General features: G+C 38.4%; 1 protein-coding gene across 1 annotated transcript in view; it reads right to left on the bottom strand.

The window, feature by feature from the left end:
• The window catches only part of LOC128124843 (phospholipid-transporting ATPase ABCA3-like), a 103,884-nt gene that overhangs the window by 63,612 nt on the left and 20,182 nt on the right, over positions 1-20,090 (bottom strand). Inside the window, 4 exon segments of the mRNA XM_052761581.1 lie at positions 3,486-3,667; positions 7,209-7,382; positions 7,665-7,782; positions 8,107-8,223. Of these exon segments, the coding sequence (XP_052617541.1) occupies positions 3,486-3,667; positions 7,209-7,382; positions 7,665-7,782; positions 8,107-8,223 (591 nt within the window).

The raw sequence follows: 20,090 nt of genomic DNA on the forward strand, positions 1-20,090 counted from the left end.
GAGTCCTCAGCCTAAAGGCCTGCTTCCTGTCTCCTCTTGCCTTATATTCCTTTCTCTGCCCAGCCCTATCACTTCCTGTCTCAACCTTCCTAGTACTGGGATTAAAGGTGTGTGCCACCATTGCCTGACCTCTGTGGTCAACTTCGTGGCTGGCTTTGTCCTCTGATCTTCAAGCAAGTTTTATTAGAGTACTACAAAATATCACCACATTTCCCCTTTTTTGTCTATAATAAAAGGTTATAACTAATATAAGAAAAACTATATACAATAAGTACAATAACTATATACAATATACACAGTCAAGAATTACATTAACAATGTCCAGTCCATAAGCATTTGACAGATTCAGAGAAAATACTCCATTATTTATCCTATTTTGGTGAGTCCAAAATGTTGTATCTAATTCACATTCTATCCTAACTTGTATTACCAACCCCAAATTATCTTTTGATGTCTTTCAAACTTACACACTTTACATCTCTTTAGTGAGTTTCTTTTCTGAATTTGTTAACAAGGAAAACTATAACTATAACTATCTGGTCTTCAACTCCCTCAGAGACCAGAGAAGGAAATAATATTACCCAAGTAAATAGGAAGTGCAGGCAAGTAATTTCCAAAAAAATGTGAGAAATGACAGAAACAGCTGAATGCCTGGACAGTCACCCCAGGTTCATTTGCAATGTTGGGGCAGCCATCCTACAGGCCTAGCATATCTGACAGACTTATCTGTGAAGCAGGATATTATGAAGAGCCTTCCTATCTTGTCTCGGCAAGGTTCCGCAGTGCTTTCATTTGTGTCCTGCTTGTCCATTTTGGACAGCATACTGTCAGCAGTTGAAGCAAGGGTACTTTCTTGTCCAGTGGCTAACTTTTGCCACAATGAAAGTAAATTCCATAAGGAGTTTCTTCAATGCCCTTCATCTTCTCTGAAGTAGGTTGGTATTGCCAGGGGCAGACATGTCTCATTGTCATTAATAAAAGAATCTATGTTATTAAACCATCTTAAATGCCATATTCTGTAGATCTCTGAAGTGTTTGAAGATGATCTGTCTATCTAAAATATCTGTTTGACCTTGAAAACACACCTAATATAATGACAAGTTCGATTGTAATAGGTGACTAACTACTAACCTGAATTTCTTTATTATCCTAAACAGTTTATAATAATAACTTTCAAGGACTAACCATTTGTATTACATTGTTAAATGAACTGTATATGTACAATACCTTGAACAAGAGTAGAAATGTATGAACAGTATGTTTCAGCAAAAATGATCTCAATTTTGTATCAATATACACAATTTGTATACAATATACAAAAATCCAATCCAATGTAAAATATTTAAAACTAATAGTTGCTTTTTAAAAGTAGATTCAATAACCTACCTTTTTATCTTATCAGGAATGTGTTCCAATATATGTTTGTATACACACACACACACACACACACACACACACACACACACAGAATATCTGACCACAAAATCAACATCTCTGGTTTTTCCCTATATTGTAAAGCTGTGGTATCTGACTAAGATAACACTGGAATAACAACATACACAGATGAATGGAACACATTATAGAATCCAAATACAATCCATATATGTATAGGAAGTTGGTTTTTGACCAGGTGCCAAATATTAGAAATGTATTGAATTTTAAAAGTCTCTTCAATAAATGTTGCTGAGAAAATTGGATATCTGTGCACAGAAAGAGATCAGATGCCACTCTTACAGCACATATGAGAATCAAACATCTAAAAGTATTAGAAGAAAATGGGGCAATACTGTAAGATATTGGGATAGGTAATGCTTTTTTATAATAAAATCCCCACAGCTCAACAACATAAGCAAAATCAGCCCAATGGAATCACATTGAGCCAAGGACCATCTGCAAGCAGGTGTAATGATCAACACAGCAAAGCTTACCTGTGAACTCTGAACACTAGTTGTCCAAAAGGAGTGTTTTCAGAATATATAGGCAACTGAAACTTCTCAATAGTGAGAAAAACAAGTGTAATGCAATTTCAAAATGGCAAATTATATGAACAGGTATTTCTCAAAAGGCGTACAAAGGGCCAGTAAGTAAAAATTATTCACCATCACTAAGGGAGCTACAAATCAAAATCACACAAGGATATATAATCACACACACTGTTGACTATTAACATAAACACTAACATAACAAATGCTGCTGAATGTGGAGAGAAAGATCTCTCACACATCTCTAGTGGGAATCCAAATCAGTGCATCCATTATGTAAAACAGCACAGAAGGTCCTCAGAAGAACAAAGATAGAAATAGCAACCCAATTTTACTCTATGTTTACTGCAATACTATTCTCTGTAGCCAAGACAGATTGGATGGATGAATGGATATAGAAAATGGGGTATACGTGCAAATGGAATATGGTTTGATCATAAAAGAAGACTGTACCATTTGCTTACTTTGGCATGCATACCTGGAGGAAATAATGTTAAGCAAAATAACCCACAATGCAAGCTAAAATAAATGCCAATTTCTTAGAAATACAGAATAGTATATAGTCACTACAGTCTAGGAAATGGAGGGAGTAAAAGGAAAAATAAACTTAGAGGGAATATGATCTACTGTTCCACAGCATGGCAGGGTGACTATAATTTACAGTAATCTATTAATGTGTCTTCTAAGGGACTAAAAGAGAGGAATTTAAAGCTTCTCAAAACAAAGAAATGATAATTTTTTAAGGAAATACAAACAATAATTAACCTGATTTAATCAACTACTCATCACATATTTGTATTAAAATTGTATACCAGTTTCCATTAATATGCAGTCATTATATAAATAAAATATAAAAAATAGGCATGGGCATAATTTGTCCTCTCCTAACTAGGGTCTACAGACATCACCATGTATTCATTCAGATGGGATTTCTTTGCAGAAAACCACTTCATTTAATAAATACATATGGCAAACAATGACGTTAGAGTGCAATAAGAATGAGAAATTATGGTGACTGATCTTCACTGTCCATTTAATCGCCTTAAGATTTGTCTAGGTACTCAATACAACACATTTCTGAGTATGTCCCTGAGGGTTTTTCCAGAGAGGAATAACTAAGGGGAGGGAACAACATTGACTATGCAACACCCAGTAACCCAGGCACTGATGGAATAAAGGTGAAGAGGGCAGGATCCCACCAGCAAAGACATCCCAGCTCTGTTTCCTGATATCTAAGAGATGAGAAGATTTGTTTGGTCACACCTTTGCACAAATGTGTTCTGCCTCTCCTCAACTCAAAGTGACATGGCTATGGGACTGTGGACTGGGCCTAAATGAACCTTTGTTCCTTTAACTTGTCCCTCTGAGTTATTTGTCACTGGAACAAGAAGTCTGACATCACAGCCCCCATGCAGAGGCTGTTAGACTCAATCCTGCTTACTCTTTGCAGACAGGTACAGAATGACTGGGGGTTCTAAAGAACATGGGTGCAGGTGCGCTCACCTGCAGGAAAAAGTTCCACGGCTTGGGCACACCATACTTCCCTGGAAAGACGGCATCTATGTACCAGGCCACAAGGCCATACAGAAAAGCACTAAGTAAAAACATTCCTATTATATGAGCCAAAGTTAAGTCATCATTGGCTTTTATTTTCGTAGCAAAGTTGTACCACTGAGCGCCATCACCTGAAACAGAATGGGAGACAGTTACTTTAGATGTCCAACAATGGCTGAAACAAACATGTATGAGGCATGTAGGTCTTAAACCAGGAATGTTAAACAGGCAGTATTGATTCTTCAAAGGAACAGGTATATAACCTGTTTTCTTCCCAGTAGACTGGGAAGAAATTGCATGGTGCCTTGTGTGCTATCTCTAAGGCCAGGCCACACTGGCTCCCTCAGATCTTTATCTTGAGCCTGTTTATCTCAATCAATATATAGCACTATCCTCCCCCAGACCCCTATCATGAGCATTGTTTACCTTCATCTGCTTTCTCAGTTAATCTACAGAATCTATCTTGGAATATGAAAGATGTCACTTGTACTTTACAAGATTTTGATGTAGTTACATCTTAAGCTTTTTTGTGAACATGGAATTGAGTTAATTATCACCAGGAAACTTTATTCCAAATTTGCTGTGCTTAAATATGCCTAAAATAAACTAGCCAGGGTCAAACTCTTGAAGTTTGAACCAACACTGGCTACTGAGTCTTGTTGAAGCAGACTTCTATCTTGCCTCTTGCATATCAACACTGCTGGCCATGGTGTTTGTAGAGACCCCCACCATACCCAGCTGCTTTGAGATTAAATAAGGAAGAAATTGCACTTGTATTTTGGAGACACATGCTGTCTATTTGTTATTTGATGATGCCCTTACATTTAGGTTGCCCAGGAGAAAAAGGAAGTAAATAATAATGGAAGGAGACTTTCATTCAAGCCCAACTAAAAGTTACAGGGGCATAAAAACCACACAAAATCATAGAATCATTAAAGTAAATATCTGTGTTGTAAGGCAGCAGTACCCCAATTTTCTAAGGCAAATCTTCATGACAACAGCCAAGAAAACATATAAACTTATATTCATCAGTAAGAAGAAATAAGGTTCAACTTCTGTTACCCAGGCTAGCATGTAGGGGATTGGAAGTTACTACTGGGTAAAAGTAAAAGCTGCACTGATGAACACAAGAAAAATGAAAATAGGAGACAGTATTCCCCTTAAAGTGAGTAACTAGCAACAGGTTCCAAAGATATCAAAGTGTGTGATATGACAGGTAAAGAATTCAAAAGAATGATTTTTAAAAGAGGCTAATGAATGCAGATAAACAGTTAAATGAATTAAGGAAGATAATTCAGGATACAAATGAGAAAATTAGTAAAGATTCAGATTTTGAAAAAGAATCAAAGAGAAATCTTTAAAATTAGAAGCTTTGTAAATCAAGTATAAAAGACTCAACAGAGAGATCAGTTAGAAGAAAGAGTATCAGACCTTGAAATACTGTGTGCTAGAAAAATAAAAACAAAACACAAGATCTCTGAGACATCATCAAATGGTCAAATATTTGTCTAATCGGCCTTCCCAAGGGAGAAGGGCTACAGGTTGAGGGTACAGAAGACCTAGCCAATGAAATAATACCCCAAAGCATCCAAATGTTGGTAAAAAAAAAAAAAACATGGACATTAAAGTACAGGAAGCACTTGGAACAGCAAAAATAAATTACCCTACCCCAGAATAATCTCTCTGAAATGTTTTATGGTTAAATCTTTAAAAATCCAGAAGAAAAGAAAGAATATTAAAACATCCATGAGAGCAGCACCAAGTAACACACAGAGATAAACTGACTGGAGTAAAAGCAGATTTCTTGGAGCAAACACTAGAGGATGGGAGCGGATGGAATGGTGAATTATGTAAGAACTAGCAGCAATCCCACTCAGAGTCATGTATACAAAATGAAGTCAACGTGATACCTGCACACCCATGTGTGTTGAGGGACTATTCACAATATACAAAATATGAAATAAGTTTAGAAGTCTGTCTCAAGACAAAGGAATAAAGAACATGTGGTATACATGCATGGTAAAATATTATTTAGAAATAAAGAACAATGAAATCTTCATTTGCAGTAAATTTGGGTGGAGCTAGTCTTGTTAATTAAAATAAGCCAGACACAAATGTAAAAGTATTCTATTTTGTAATATATGGGAACAATAAACAGATGACCTGAAAGTAAGAAAAGAGTTACTAGATAGTAAGAACCATGCAACAGGAAGAATTGAGATAGGATATGAACTCAATGGCCATCAAGCCATGATATGTGAAAGTATAGAAATATTACAATTCTATTGATTTGCATAATATATATTAGAAATTAAAAACAAAAACAGAAAAGTTGAACAGATCTGCAAAAAGATTATGTGGTAGTTTGAATGAAAATGGCCCCAGAGGCTCATATGTTTGAAAGTTTTGTCCCCATTTGGTGGAACTGATTGGGAAGAGTTAGGGGTGTGGTCTTGCTGGAGGAGGTGTGTCACAGGGGTGGGCTTTGAGGCTTCCAAGGCCTCCCATCATCTTCACTGTTCTCTCTGCCTTCTGCCTGCAGTTTTAGGATGTGATCTCTCAGCTGTTCCTACCATCATGCCTTTGCTCTGCCATCATGAACCCTAACCCTCCAAAACGGTTAATTCAATTAAACACTTTCTTGTGTAAGCTGTCCTGGTCATGGTGTTTTATCACAGCAGCAGCAGAAGCCTAAGATAGGTTGTATCTGTAAAGAACAGAACAGCAAAAAGTTCAACAAAGAAACATCTAGCCGGGCGGTGGTGGCGCACGCCTTTAATCCCAGTACTCGGGAGGCAGAGCCAGGCGGATCTCTGTGAGTTTGAGGCCAGCCTGGGCTACCAAGTGAGTTACAGGAAAGGCGCAAAACTCCACAGAGAAACACTTGAAAAACCAAAAAAAAAAAAAAAAAGAAACATCTAAACTGTATGTTTTCATTGTGTATCTTACCAAATGTTTAAAGGCTAATTAACCCCACTCTTTCTCAGACTCTTCCCAAAAAGAAAACATAAAGAATGAAATAATTCCTGTGTCAATATATATGGTTAGCATTATTATGCTAATATACCAAAATCAAACAAAGATATCACAAGAAGAATCACAAAAACTTCTCTGGTTATAGGATGCAAGACTAAAACACAAAGCCAATCATACTGAAAATAACAAAGAATGAAAACACAAGGCCACTTACCATCATTCTAAATAAAGCTAAACACGTAAGCATATTCTTTTATGCACTACAATCCTACTCGAATTTTTCTCAGCTGGATAAACTCTCTATGAAAAAACTAAAATCATGTCAGTAGTAAAACACTAACATCTTTCAGTGTGATAGACTTCTGTTGTCTGGGGTGACAAAATTATCCCCTAGAAGAGACACAGGTAAGACATGGACATACATATGTGTGCAAACATAAATACCTAATATATTACTTGTAATACTGCTTATATAATTTTTAATTCTCATGTACATATATATATATATGTATGTGTGTGTGTGTGTGTGTGTGTGTGTGTGTGCGTGCACAGTGTGCATACAATGTTTTACAATAAAACCGATATGTGGGACCACTTGAACACATTTTACCCATGCTCTCGCCCAACCCTGGGTGTTCTGTCCTTTCCTTCTGGGGTGAAAACTAATGAAGGTGCTGTCACAAAGGGAAGGCTCACCTTTCATTTCCAACTTGCATATTATGTCAGTCCCAAAAGCTAGCGCTGTGTTTGTGATGAGACTGAGAGCCAGCTTCCCGCCGAGGCTTGTTTGTTCATATATCGGAGATATGATTAAGTAAGGAAAGAATGTGAGAAAGTGGAGGAAGCACGCAATAGAAGTGGCCAGAGAAGCTGGAAAGGGAGAAGGAAAAGACGGTCAGTAAACACAAGCTGCAGCAGCTAGGAACAAAGCTCTCCAAAGGGAGGGGACTCCTGCCCACCCCCGCATCACTGGCATCTTTCACTGGGTCTAGTGCGCAGAAGGTGCCCCATAAAGACTTTTGCTTAAACGATAGTATGAGAAGATGTTTTCCTGAAATTGATCCAGTGGCATCTGAAACTGGGGGAGCTTCCAAACAAGATTCCCTTTCAATCAACTCACAGGCTGTTTCACGGAAGGCGCCTTCGACTCACCTTTATCAAAGAATGTGCTAATCATAAAGCCAAGTAACACTGAGGAGGTGGCAAAACACAGGAAATAGAAGGCGATGAATAGCGGGTCACTGTGTTCAAAGACTCTCTCATGTGTAATCTGATGAAATAATTAGGAAGCTAGTTTAATCACATGTGAAGTGATGAGGAACAAAGGCTTGGAAGTAAAGCAGAATACTGAACACTGGCCCCAGTGAGGTGAGTCACGCCACTCACTTTACCGGGGCCATTGAATTCATTGTCTACAGAAGGGCCATTCACCTAGATCTGTTCTTCACTGTCTGATCGACTATGCCTTTTGAACTTCCACAGTGGAGTCAGTGCCAAACACATTTACTCTTTGGCAAACTAACACACTTTGCCCACACCTCAACTTCTCATCCCTCTTAAAGCTGTGGTATGCTGCATACAAATGGATACTTGCCTTGAGAAATAAAATCCCACACAGCAAACAGATGATAATGAAATACATCAATAAGAAGGTGACAAAATATGAAACCCAGAGCATAGCATTACTGAGTCCCACCATGAGCTGGTATTCCTGAAGGAGATCAACATAAGCCAGGTGTTAGGAAAAACACATTTCAAAATGCCTTCTCTCATCTTACCCTACACAGCCTGAATATCACAACCCAAATGGAAGCTTTGAACCTAATGAGTGGCGTAATTTCTACTCAGAATTCTGGGTGCAGAATTTATTTTTTTTTTCTCCTAAGACTTAGCAATTTCTGGTTCTGATATAAGAAACACCTTTAAAAACTAAAAATTAAAAAGCTAAGATTAAGCTAGGCATAGTGGCACATGCCTTTGATCCCAGTACTTGGGAGGCAGAGGCAGGCAGATCTATGAGTTTGAGGCTAGCCTGGTCTACAGAGTGAGTTCCAGGACAGCCGGGGCTACACAGAGAAACCCTGTCTCGAAAAACAGATAAGCAAGCTAAGATTACTCTTCTTTTCATTGTACCCTACTTCCAGGAAGTAATAAACCCAAAAGGTAAATACATTTCAATTCTAATGTAGATTTGAGCAGGGCTAGGCAAATTATGACCCACCTTACATTTTATAAATAACGTTTTATGAGCACAAAGCCATGTGTATTCATCTTAACACTGTCTAGAACTGCTTTTATCCTATAGTGTATCTATACAAATCTATTCTGGATTTGCAAATTAGAAATCCAGGGGCTAGAGAGATGGCCCAGTTGTTAAGAGCACTGGTTGCTTGGTTGAGTTAGGGTTTCTAATGTTGTAATAAAATACTACAACCAAAAACAACTTGGGGAGAAAAAGGTTTATTTTAGCTTAAAACTCTCAGGTTATACTTCAATCATGGAGGGAAGTCAGAGAAAGAATTGGAGGCAGGAGCTGAAACACAGGCCATGGAGGAACATTGCTTACTGGCTTGCTCGGCCGGCTTTCTTAGACAACTCAGGACCACCTGCCCAGAGGTGGCACCACCCACAATGGGCTGGGCTCTTCCCCATCAATCATCAATCAAGAAAACACCCTACAGACTTGCCTATAGGTCAGTCATATGGAGGCATTTCTCAGTTGGAAGTCCCTCTTCTCAAATGACTCTAGCTGGTGTCAAGTTGATAAAGGGGTTGGGGGAGGCGCAGGTAACTAGCACATTGCTCTTGCAGAGGGCCCAGAGACCCAGATTCAGTTCCAGCACCCACATGGTGCTCACAACCATCTGTAACTCCAATTCCAGGGATCTAACACCCTCTTCTGGCCTTTGCAGGAAACAGGCACGCATGTGGTGCACATACATACGCACATGCAGGAAAAATAAGTTTCAGATTAGAAAGCTAGACTGAGAGGAGGCAACAGTATTATGAATCATTCTGAAGGACTCCCTGTTCCTCCCTCTTCCAGTTGCCGCTGCATGTCTCCAATGCCTCTTTTTCCTAGTGGCTAGTGATAAAGGAGAAACTTTAGACAATTCAGTTTGGAAGTTTATTTGATAAAAGAAATGGTTCATTAAAAAAAAAAAGGTTGGGGATTTAGCTCAGTGGTAGAGCACTTGCCTAGCAAGCGCAAGGCCCTGGGTTTGGTCCTCAGCTCTGGAAAAAAAAAAAAAAAGGGTCACACCCTGCAACAGTAGAGTCACCAAGCCCTACTAGCAGTGTATACAGACAGTATTTGAGGACAATGACATAGAGAATGTCTGTTTGTGTGTGCTGAATGCTCAGTCAGTTCCTCCTTTTTATACAGTCCAAGACCCCAGCCCATGGAGCAGTGCTGCCCACAGTGGGCAGGTCTTCCAACCTCAGTTGACCTAATCAGGACGGCACCTCACAGGATTGCTCAGAGGTCTGGTGCTGGGTGATTCAGAGCCTGTTGAGGGGATAATATTGACTGTCGTGCAGTATTAGGTACAGAACGCTGCACTGAGAGGTGGCTTCAGGATAAATTTAATTTACATTTACAATTTTCTTTTGACCAGTCTCTCAGTTTAGATCACTGATAGCTGTCATAATTGATTGGTTTGGACTTAGAATGGAATTTATAATGTCAGACCTGTTGGGTGATTCTCTATGTTTTCCTCATGTTTGAGAATTTGCTGAAAGACATGCCCAAAATCTGTAAAATCTAAAATCCCTAAAGTCTAAAATCCTGAAAGATTAAAGTAAAATATAACAAAAATACAATGCTAGAAAAAATAACTAGAAATTTCTTTAAAAGACATTATTCATGATAATTTTAAAGGAGGCTATTTATTTAAGAAACACAAAAATGAGAAATTGACTTTTAGGACATGAGAGGTCAGGATTGAAAAGAAACAAAGCTTCCTACAATTGTGTTTAGTTTTAGCTGAACTTATGGCTAGAGTTACTCCAAAATCAACCATGGGGAGTCTCTCATGAAAGAATGGCCTAAACATCAGGGTGGATGCTCCTAAAATATATAAGAAATACTTAGAGACTGTTGCAGTACATCCTAATGATGATGCAAGAGAAAGCAATTTATCACCTAGATATAATGATCAATCTTAATTTTAAAATCAATTGGATTAAGAAGTAGGAGACTAGCAGAGTACATGCTGGGTAGGTATGTGGAATGTCTCTAGAGACAATTTGCTCATTTTGGATTTATTCTAATGAATGAATTGCTCACTTGATTCATAATATGACAACATTATTGGAAAATGGTGGAAGGTAGGGGGCATGCCCAGGGGAGTATGCCTTCCCTCAATCTCCTTAGCCTTCTCTTCACCCACCTCCCTTCTCTCTTTCTTGTTTGCCATGGTGTTGAGAGGACCAAGCAGGTGCCATAACAGGCTGCCCAGTCTTCTCTCAGAGATCTGACTCTCAGAGATTAGTCAATTTCAGTTTCCTGAGACTGAACAAGCAGTTTCTAAAGGTCCATGAACAAAGGGCAATTAATTACTGGTGCCCCTGACAACATGGACAAGGGAGAGAGGATGCACCAAGCCTGGGCCCCTGAGCCAGCCCCCAGTCAGTATGTACTAGGCCAGCCAGCCTCCACAGCAGCTCAAGGACAAAGCCTGGGACTTTCCAGGCCTGCCCCCAAATGGAAAACTGTAGCTCTGACCAGCCCTCAACTAGCCCTGGCCAATTAGAATGTACTAATATGATTATCACTTTCTTAAGCCAATCATATCTAAAATGCCTTAGAAACTCTCTTTCTGCTGTTCTTAAAAGGAGCTCACACGTCCCTCTTGGGGTCTTCGCCATTTTGCCTTTATGTGGGATGGCAGGCCCCAGCATGCTGGAATAAAAAACACTCTTGCTGATTGCATACATGAATGATGGTCTTTTGTGGGACTTCTCCAGGACCCTAACAATGTGAGCTGCTCTGTTCCACCACAGCATCACAGTTCCACATGTCATTCTACACTATGAAGTGGCAACAGTGAAACTAAGAACCAAAATAAATCACTCTTTCCTTGCTTCTGTCACATCAATGAGAAAAGTAACCACACACCAGGTTTGAGGGGCCAGGGGTAGTTCTTGCAGTGTTTTAGCCAATAGCCTAAGTTCATCAGTGCCTACAAATGATCAAGGCTCTGGATTTGGTCCACACCTGCAGTGAAAAAATATGCAGCTGGCTAAGTATCAAAGCTGTGAAAGCACTCTTTGTTTCTATGTAAGGACAAGAAGGAAAGGGCAAGGTGAACTGGGAGGGTCTACCCAGTGCTCAACTAATTGCTAGTAATTGTCTCGATGATTGGAGTAGGAAATGAAGCAGAGCCCAGCAGCTGCCTGGGGTGAAGAGACAGAGCAAGCCCAGAGAGGAAAAATCAGCTGAAGTTTCCAGGGCCAGATTTCAGAGAAGGTGGGAGCTTAGCAGGGTAAGTGCTCCAGACACCTTTAGATGGTGCTCCCGGCATCTCCATCTTACAACTCAGGAAGACATACCCCAGAGCCAGGACAGCAGCAACACTGGCATAGAAGGCATGGGTTCCAGTTCCCCAGCCAGGTTGAATCATAACCACAGTCAAAAGAAGATGACTAACAAGGACTTTATATGAGTAGTGTGTCCAATTTAGTAGGCCTAGACCTGGATTTTCAACCTAAATATTACTAAGAAAATCTGTATAGAACATTCTCCTGTGTCTTCATTGCATAGTAAGGTTTCTCAACTTTGATGTTGACAGTTCAGTTTTGCATTACAGGACACTATGTTGGGCACTGTAGGATATTCAACAACATCTGTGGCTTCTACCAACCAGGTGGAAGTAATATCTGTCTTAGTTGTGAAAATTCCCTCCAGACATTGCCAAGTGACCAATGGAGCAAAATTGCTCCAAACCAAGAACCAAACTTTAGAATAAATTCTACTGTCATCCCACCTATCAAAAAACTATAAAGTAATAGCTGAGTATGATGGCATATGCCTATAATCCCAGAACTTAGGGGGCACAATCAGAAGGATTGTGAGGAATTTGAGGCCATCCTGGGCTGTAGAGAATATTTAAGGCTAACCTGAGCTATATTTGAGACCTTGTCTTAAAAAAAAATCAAAACTTGGGACTATAATTCAGTGGAAGAATACTACCTTGGAATATGAAAGGCCCTGAGTTCCATCCCTAGCATTGAAAAAAGAGTAAGAAAAGATCTCAAAGGATAAACTGTTTTCAGAATACCTAAGTGTGCCTCAGAATAAAACATAAACACAGGAATGAAAGATTATCAAGTTCCCAATAAAGTAAACACCACAATGTCTGGAATTCATGTGTCATAAACAGTCTCCAAGTGACTTTGTCACTTGTGCCTTCTGGTGTTGAGATTCTTTTCTGGTTACTTCTCTTTGGTGTAAGTAGGTTACAAAACTTGTTTCAGTCAATGGAATGTGGCAAGAGTGATGAACTCTTGTGCCTGTAATTACACTGAACCCCATAAAGGAGGCTGCTGCACTTTGAGTTTTTCAGTTGCTCTGGCCAACATCAAGTCCTGTGACTTTAATGGGCTGAATTCTCTTCACAGCCATAAGAGCTAAGAAATGAATCTCTCTCCTCTGTAACCTCAGACAGGAGAACAACCTTGGCTGAAACCAAGACAGGGAGAGGACAAGATGAGACATGTGTGTCATTTGTTAAGTTCCAGTGATCATATATGGCAAAGGATAAATAGGACTCATCATGAGGAAATGGGTAAATTAGAAACCACGAGATAAAGACATTATGCTTTATTATAAGCCTAATAAAATATAATGAATAAAGAGCAACTTGCCATATAGGCACACTAACAGCGGTAGCATCAAATAAAGTGAAGGAGGAAGTTTCAAAGTGCCATTATCCAGTATAACGTAATTATTATCTGGTATCACATAATTATTATCCAGTATAACATAGTTATTATTCAGTATAACATAATTATTATTCAGTGTAATATAATTGCAGTCACAAGGGTTCATCACAGTTGCCACATTCCATCTGTTGAAACAAGTTGTATAGATTACAACTGCACAGAATATGAATGACTATCACATGCAAGAGAATCACTATCGCACAATTTTGTTTTTAAAAGTGAGCTAACAGCATTTTACACTTTAAAATATCAATAACCTTTGGAAATAGAGACATCACAAATGATTTGAAAGGGACAGGAGCACAAACTGGATTTTATTAGTTGTTTTTGTTTTAATGAAGGCATAAAGTTGGGTGGATATGAAAGAGGGTGTGGATCTGGAAGATGGGGGAGGGGTAAAAATAACCAAAGTACAATGTATGAAATTCTCAAATAATATTTTTTAATTTTTATTTTGTTAAAGATAGGGTCTCCCTGTGTAGCCTTGACTGGCCTGGAACTCTCTATGTAGACCAGGGTGGCCTCCAACTCACAGTGACCCACCTGTATGAGATTAAAGGTGTGCACCACCCATGCCTAGCAATGACAATATTTTTAATTAAATAAAACAAAGGAATAGTATCTTCAACTTAACTAAAACTGGGTAGTTTAAATTTCCATGACATGAAGAATAAACTGGCTGTTTCAACTAATAGTTAAAAATAGATTTGAAAACGATTACTCACCTGTTAGGGAAGAAGTAGAAAGGTTTTATCGTGAGAAAAAAATTAAAGAATGATTCAAAGTGAGCCATTTTCAGTGAGGGGCAAGGGACTGATATGAAATAACATTAGGGAGATTCAGTAGTTGGCAAAACCAGAGAGAGTCTGCTGGCATAGCCAGATGGTGAAAAATTAACCAAAGCTTGAACAACTAGAAGATGGCATTACCACAAATGGAAAAGTCAGAGGAGCCATGAGGGGACAGGAAGAAACAGGGTTTACATTAATTCCCACCTGCAATACTCGAGGGACAAAGAAAATAGAAAATAACCAAGACTGGTGTGCTCATTATGCTCTATGCACTAACATGCAGAGTCTCTAATCACTGTCATGGTAGAATATTCTTGTCTCCATTTTAAAGATGAAGGAGAGAGAGAGAGAGAGAGAGAGAGAGAGAGAGAGAGAGAGAGAGAGACTTTTCCAAAGATTACAACAGTAGGAAATGGTTAGAATATATGTTATGTAGTATGCCACACTGATAAAACTGAGGTTTCAAGCATGGATGATTTTGGGCACCATAACTTCACTCCCTTAGACAGGAAGAAGAGAATGATTATGTTCCCTATTGAAATCTGTCTTTATTAAACCCAAGTATCACGGTTCATTCAGGAATCAATGGACTTATTCAACCTGGACATCATCTGACAAGCAGCTCCAAATGCCTTAACCACAACCTAATGAGTGAGAAAATCCTTGAAAGATAAATTTCAAAACTTTGAATTCAATCATTTAGATATTCATTTCTACTTCACAAATATAACTCCATGCATCAGTCTCTGTCTGCACACATAGTAACCCAACTTAGCGCAGTCTTCCCTGCCTTTTCCCTGGGCTATCAGAAATACCTTAAAATTACCTTCTTATCTTTAATCTTGCCTTAATGGTCAAGCTTTATCAGCAGATAATGACCCATGAACCAATCCATCTCATATATCATTTCTGTATATCCCAAGACCTAAGGTAGTTTTTTCATTTTTAAGTGATTAAAAAGAAATAGAAAAAATTGTGTGGCAGCAGCTTTCTCCCCCACCCCTCATCAACCATCCACCCTGGGCACCAGTGGTCACCAGAGCCACACACAGCCTCCTGTACCAATTGGAAGCTACCCAGAGCTCTACCTGTACGGATTGAAGGAAGAAACTGGTAGAGGGCAGTGTAAGAACACATTCAACAACACAAAGAGCAACATGGCACCACCAGAACCCAGTGGTCCTATAACAGCAAGACCTGAACATCCCAACGCAGATGATCCAGAAGAAAACAACCTTAAAAATAACTTTATGAAGATGATAGCAGCCCTTAAAGTGGAAATGAAAAATTCTCTTAAAGAAATGGAAGAAAAGTCAAACAAAAAATTGGAAGAAACCAATAAATTCCCTAAAGAAAGACAAGAAACCCAAGAAAAAACAATCAAACAGGTGAAGGAAACAGCTCAAGACTTGAAAATTGAAACAGAGGCAATAAAGAAAACACAAACCAAGGGAATTCAGGAAAAGGGAAAATCTGAGTAAACAGACAGGAACTACAGATGCAAGTATAACTAACAGAATACAAGAGATGGAAGACAGAATCTCGGGCATTGAGGATACTATAGAGGAAATAGATTCATCTGTCAAAGAAAAATGTTAAATCCGGCAAATTTTTAACATAAAACATCCAGGAAGTCTGGGACACCATGAAAATACCAAACCAAAGAATAATAGTGATAGAAGAAGGAGAAGAATTCTAGCTAAAAAACCACAGAAAATATATTCAATAAAATCATAGAAGAAAACTTTCCCAACCTAAAGAAAGACATGCCTATGAAGGTACAAGAAGCTTACAGAATACCAAATAGATTGGACCCAAAAAAAATTACCTTGCCACATAATAATCAAAACATTAAACATATAGAACAAAGAAACAATATTAAGAGCAGAAAAGAAAAAAAAAAGCCAAGCAAAACATAAAGGTAGACCTATCAGAATAATACCCAACTTCTCAATGGAAACTTGGAAAGCAAGAAGGTCCTGGACAGATGTTCTGCAGACACTAAGAGACCACGGATGCCAGCCCAGACTACTATACCCAACAAAGCTTTCAATCACCATAGATGGAGGAAAATAAGATATTCTATGACAAATCCAGATTTAAACATTACATACCCACAAATCCAGCCCTACAGAAAGTACTAGAATGAAAACTCCAGCCCAAGGAAGTTAGCTGCAACCACCAAAACATAGGAAATAGATAACCTCATACCAGCAAATCCCAAAGAAGGCAAACACACACACACACACACACACACACACACACACACACACACACACACACAGAGAGAGAGAGAGAGAGAGAGAGAGAGAGAGAGAGAGAGAGAGAGAGAGAGAGAGAGAGAGAGAGAGAGAGAGAGAGAGAGAGAGAGAGAGAGAGAGAGAGCCACCACCACCACCAAAACCAAAATAACAAGAATTAACAACCACTGGTCATTAACATCTCTTAATATCAACAGACTCATTTCACCTATAAAAAGACACAGGCTCACAGAATGGGTACGAAAACAGGATCCATCCTTCTGCTGCATACAAGAAACACACCTCAACCTCAAAGACAGATATTAACTCAGAGTAAAGTGTTAGAAAAGGACTTTCTACTCAAATGGACCTAAGAAACAAGCTGGTGTAGCTATCCTAATATCTAACAAAATAGGCTTCAAACTAAAATTAATCAAAAGAGATGGAGAAGGACATTCCATATTCATCACAGGAAAAAAATCTATCAAGATTAAGTCTCAATTCTGAACATTTATGCCCCAAATACAAAGGCATTTACATTTGTAAAAGAAACATTACTAAAGCTTAAACCACACATCAAATCTCACACACTGATGACTTCAACACCCTACTCTCACCACTAGGTCTGCCAGACAGAAACTTAACAGAGAAATAACATAAGTTATGACTCAAATGGACCTAATAGACATCCAAAGAACATTTCACCCAAACACAAAAGAATATACCCTTTTCTCAGCACCTCATAGAACCTTCTCCAAAACTGACCACATACTTGGTAACAAAGCAAATCTCAACAGATACAAAAAAAAAAAAAAAAAACTGGAATAACCCCTGTATCTTATCAGACCACTATGCCTTAAGGTTATAATTCAACAAAAACACAAATTGCAGAAAGCCTGCAAACTCATAGAAATTGAACAATGATCAACTGAATCATCACTGGGTCAAGGAAGAAATAAAGAAAGAAATTAAAGACTTCCTAGAATTCAATGAAAATGAATGCACAATATACCCAAACTTACGGGACACCATGAAAGCAGTGCTAAGAGAAAAGTTCATAGCACTAAGTGCCCACATAAAGAAAGTAGAGATATCTCACACTAGTGACCCAACAGCACATCTGAAAGCTCTAGAACAAAAAGAAGCAAACTCACCCAAGAGGAATAGACAACAGGAAATAATCAAATTGAGGGCTGAAATCAATAAAATAGAAACAAAGAGAACAATACAAAGAATCAATGAAACAAAGAGTTGGTTCTTCAAGAAAATCAACAAGATAGACAAACCCTTATCTAAATTAACCAAAAAGCAGAGAGAGAATATCCAAATAACAAAATCAGAAATGAAAAGGGGGACATAATAACAGATACTGAAGAAATCCAGAAAATCATTAGGTCATATTTCAAAAGCCTGTACTCCACAAAATTGGAAAATCTAAAAGACATGGACAGTTTTCTGGATAGCACCACATACCAAAATTAAGTCAAGATCCGATAAACAATTTAAATAGATTTATAACCCCTAAGGAAATAGAAGCAGTCATCAAAAGTCTACAAACCAAAAAAAAAAAAAAAAAAAAAAAAAGCCCAAGGACAGAGGGTTTCAGCGCAGAATTCTACCAGAATTTCAAAGAGCTAATACCAATACTCCTCAAATTGTTCTGAACAATAGAAACTGAAGGAACATTGCCGAACTCTTTTTATGAGACTGCAGTTACCCTGATACCCAAACCACACAAAGACACAACTAGGAAAGAGGATTACAGATCAGTCTCCCTCATGAACATTGATGCAAAAATACTCAATAAAATACTAGCAAACCAAATCCAAGAACACATCAAAAAAATCATCCACCACGATCAAGCAGGCTTCATCCCAGACATGCAGGGATGGTTCAACATACGAAAATCTGTCAATGTAATCCACCATATAAACAAACTGAAAGAAAAAAAAAACACATGATAATCTCATTGGATGCTGAAAAGGCCTTTGACAAAATCCAACACCCCTTCATGATAAAGGTCTTGGAGAGATCAGGCATACAAGAAACATACCTAAACATAATAAAGGCAATATACAGCAAGCCAAGAGGCAACATTAAACTAAATGGAGAGAAACTCAAAGCAATTTCACTAAAATCAGGACAAGGATGTACACTCTCTCCATACCTATTCAATATAGCACTCAAAGTTCTAGCTAGAGCAATAAAACAACAAAAGGAGATCAAGGGGATACAACTTGGAAAGGAAGAAGTCAAATTTTCGCTATTTGCAGATGATATAATAGTATACATAAGTGACCCCAAAAATTCTGCCAGGGAACTCTAAAGCTAAAAATACCTTCAGTAATATGGCAGGATACAAGATTAACTCAAAAAATCAGTAGCCCTCCTATATACAAATGATAAATGGGCTGAGAAAGAAATTAGAGAAACAACACCCTTTTCAATAGCCACAAATGATATAAAATACCTTGAGGTAACTCTAAACAAACAAGTGAAAGACCTATATGACAAGAACTTTAAATCTTTGAAGAAAGAAACTGAAGAAGATACCAGAAAATGGAAAGATCTCCCATGCTCTTGGTGCTCTTTATGTGGGCACTTTGAGTTTCTCTCCATTTAGTTTAATGTTGGCTCTTGGCTTGCTGTATATTGCCTTTATTATGTTTAGGTATGTTTCTTGTATGCCTGATCTCTCCAAGTAAAAATGGCAATCTTACCAAAAGCAATCTACAGATGCAATGCAATCCCCCATCAAAATCCCAATGCAATTCTTCACAGACCACAAAAGAACAATACTCAACTTCATATGGAAAAAAAAAAAACCAGATAGCCAAAACAATCCTATATAATAAAGGAACTTCCGGAGGCATCACCATACCCGATTTCAAGCTCTACTATAGAGCTATAGTAATAAAAAACAGCCTGGTATTGGCATAAAAACAGACACGTGTATCAATGGAATCAAATTGAAGACCCTGATATTAATCCTCACACCTATGAACACCTGATTTCTGATGAAGAAGCCAAAATTATACAATGGAAAAAAGAAAGCATCTTCAACAAATGATGCTGGCATAACTGGATGTTGACATGTAGAAGAATGCAAAAAGATCCACATCTATCATCATGCACACAACTGAGTCCAAATGGATCAAAGACTTCAACCTAAATCCAGTCACACTGAACCTGATAGAAGAGAAAGTAGGTAGTAGCCTTCAATGCATTGGCACAAGAGACCACTTCTTAAATATAAGATCAGTAGTACAGACACTGAGAGCAACAATGAATAAATGGGACAGAACTTCTGAAACTGAGAAGCTTCTGTGAGGCAAAGGACACTGTCAATAAGACAAAATGGCAGCCTACAGAATGGGAAAAGATCTTTACTAACCCCACATCTAACAGAGGACTGATCTCCAAAATATATAAAGAACTCAAGAAACTAGACATCAAAATAATGAACAATCCAATTAAAAACGAGGTGCAGATCTAAACAGGGAATTCTCAACAGAAGACTCTCAAATGGCCGAAAGACATTTAAGGAAGTGTTCAACATCCTTAGCCACCAGGGAAATGCAAATCAAAATGACTCTGAGATA

Source organism: Peromyscus californicus, unplaced genomic scaffold, assembly GCF_007827085.1.
Source record: "Peromyscus californicus insignis strain IS unplaced genomic scaffold, ASM782708v3 Scaffold_4__1_contigs__length_199733344, whole genome shotgun sequence".
NCBI classification, from domain to species: Eukaryota; Metazoa; Chordata; class Mammalia; order Rodentia; family Cricetidae; genus Peromyscus; species Peromyscus californicus.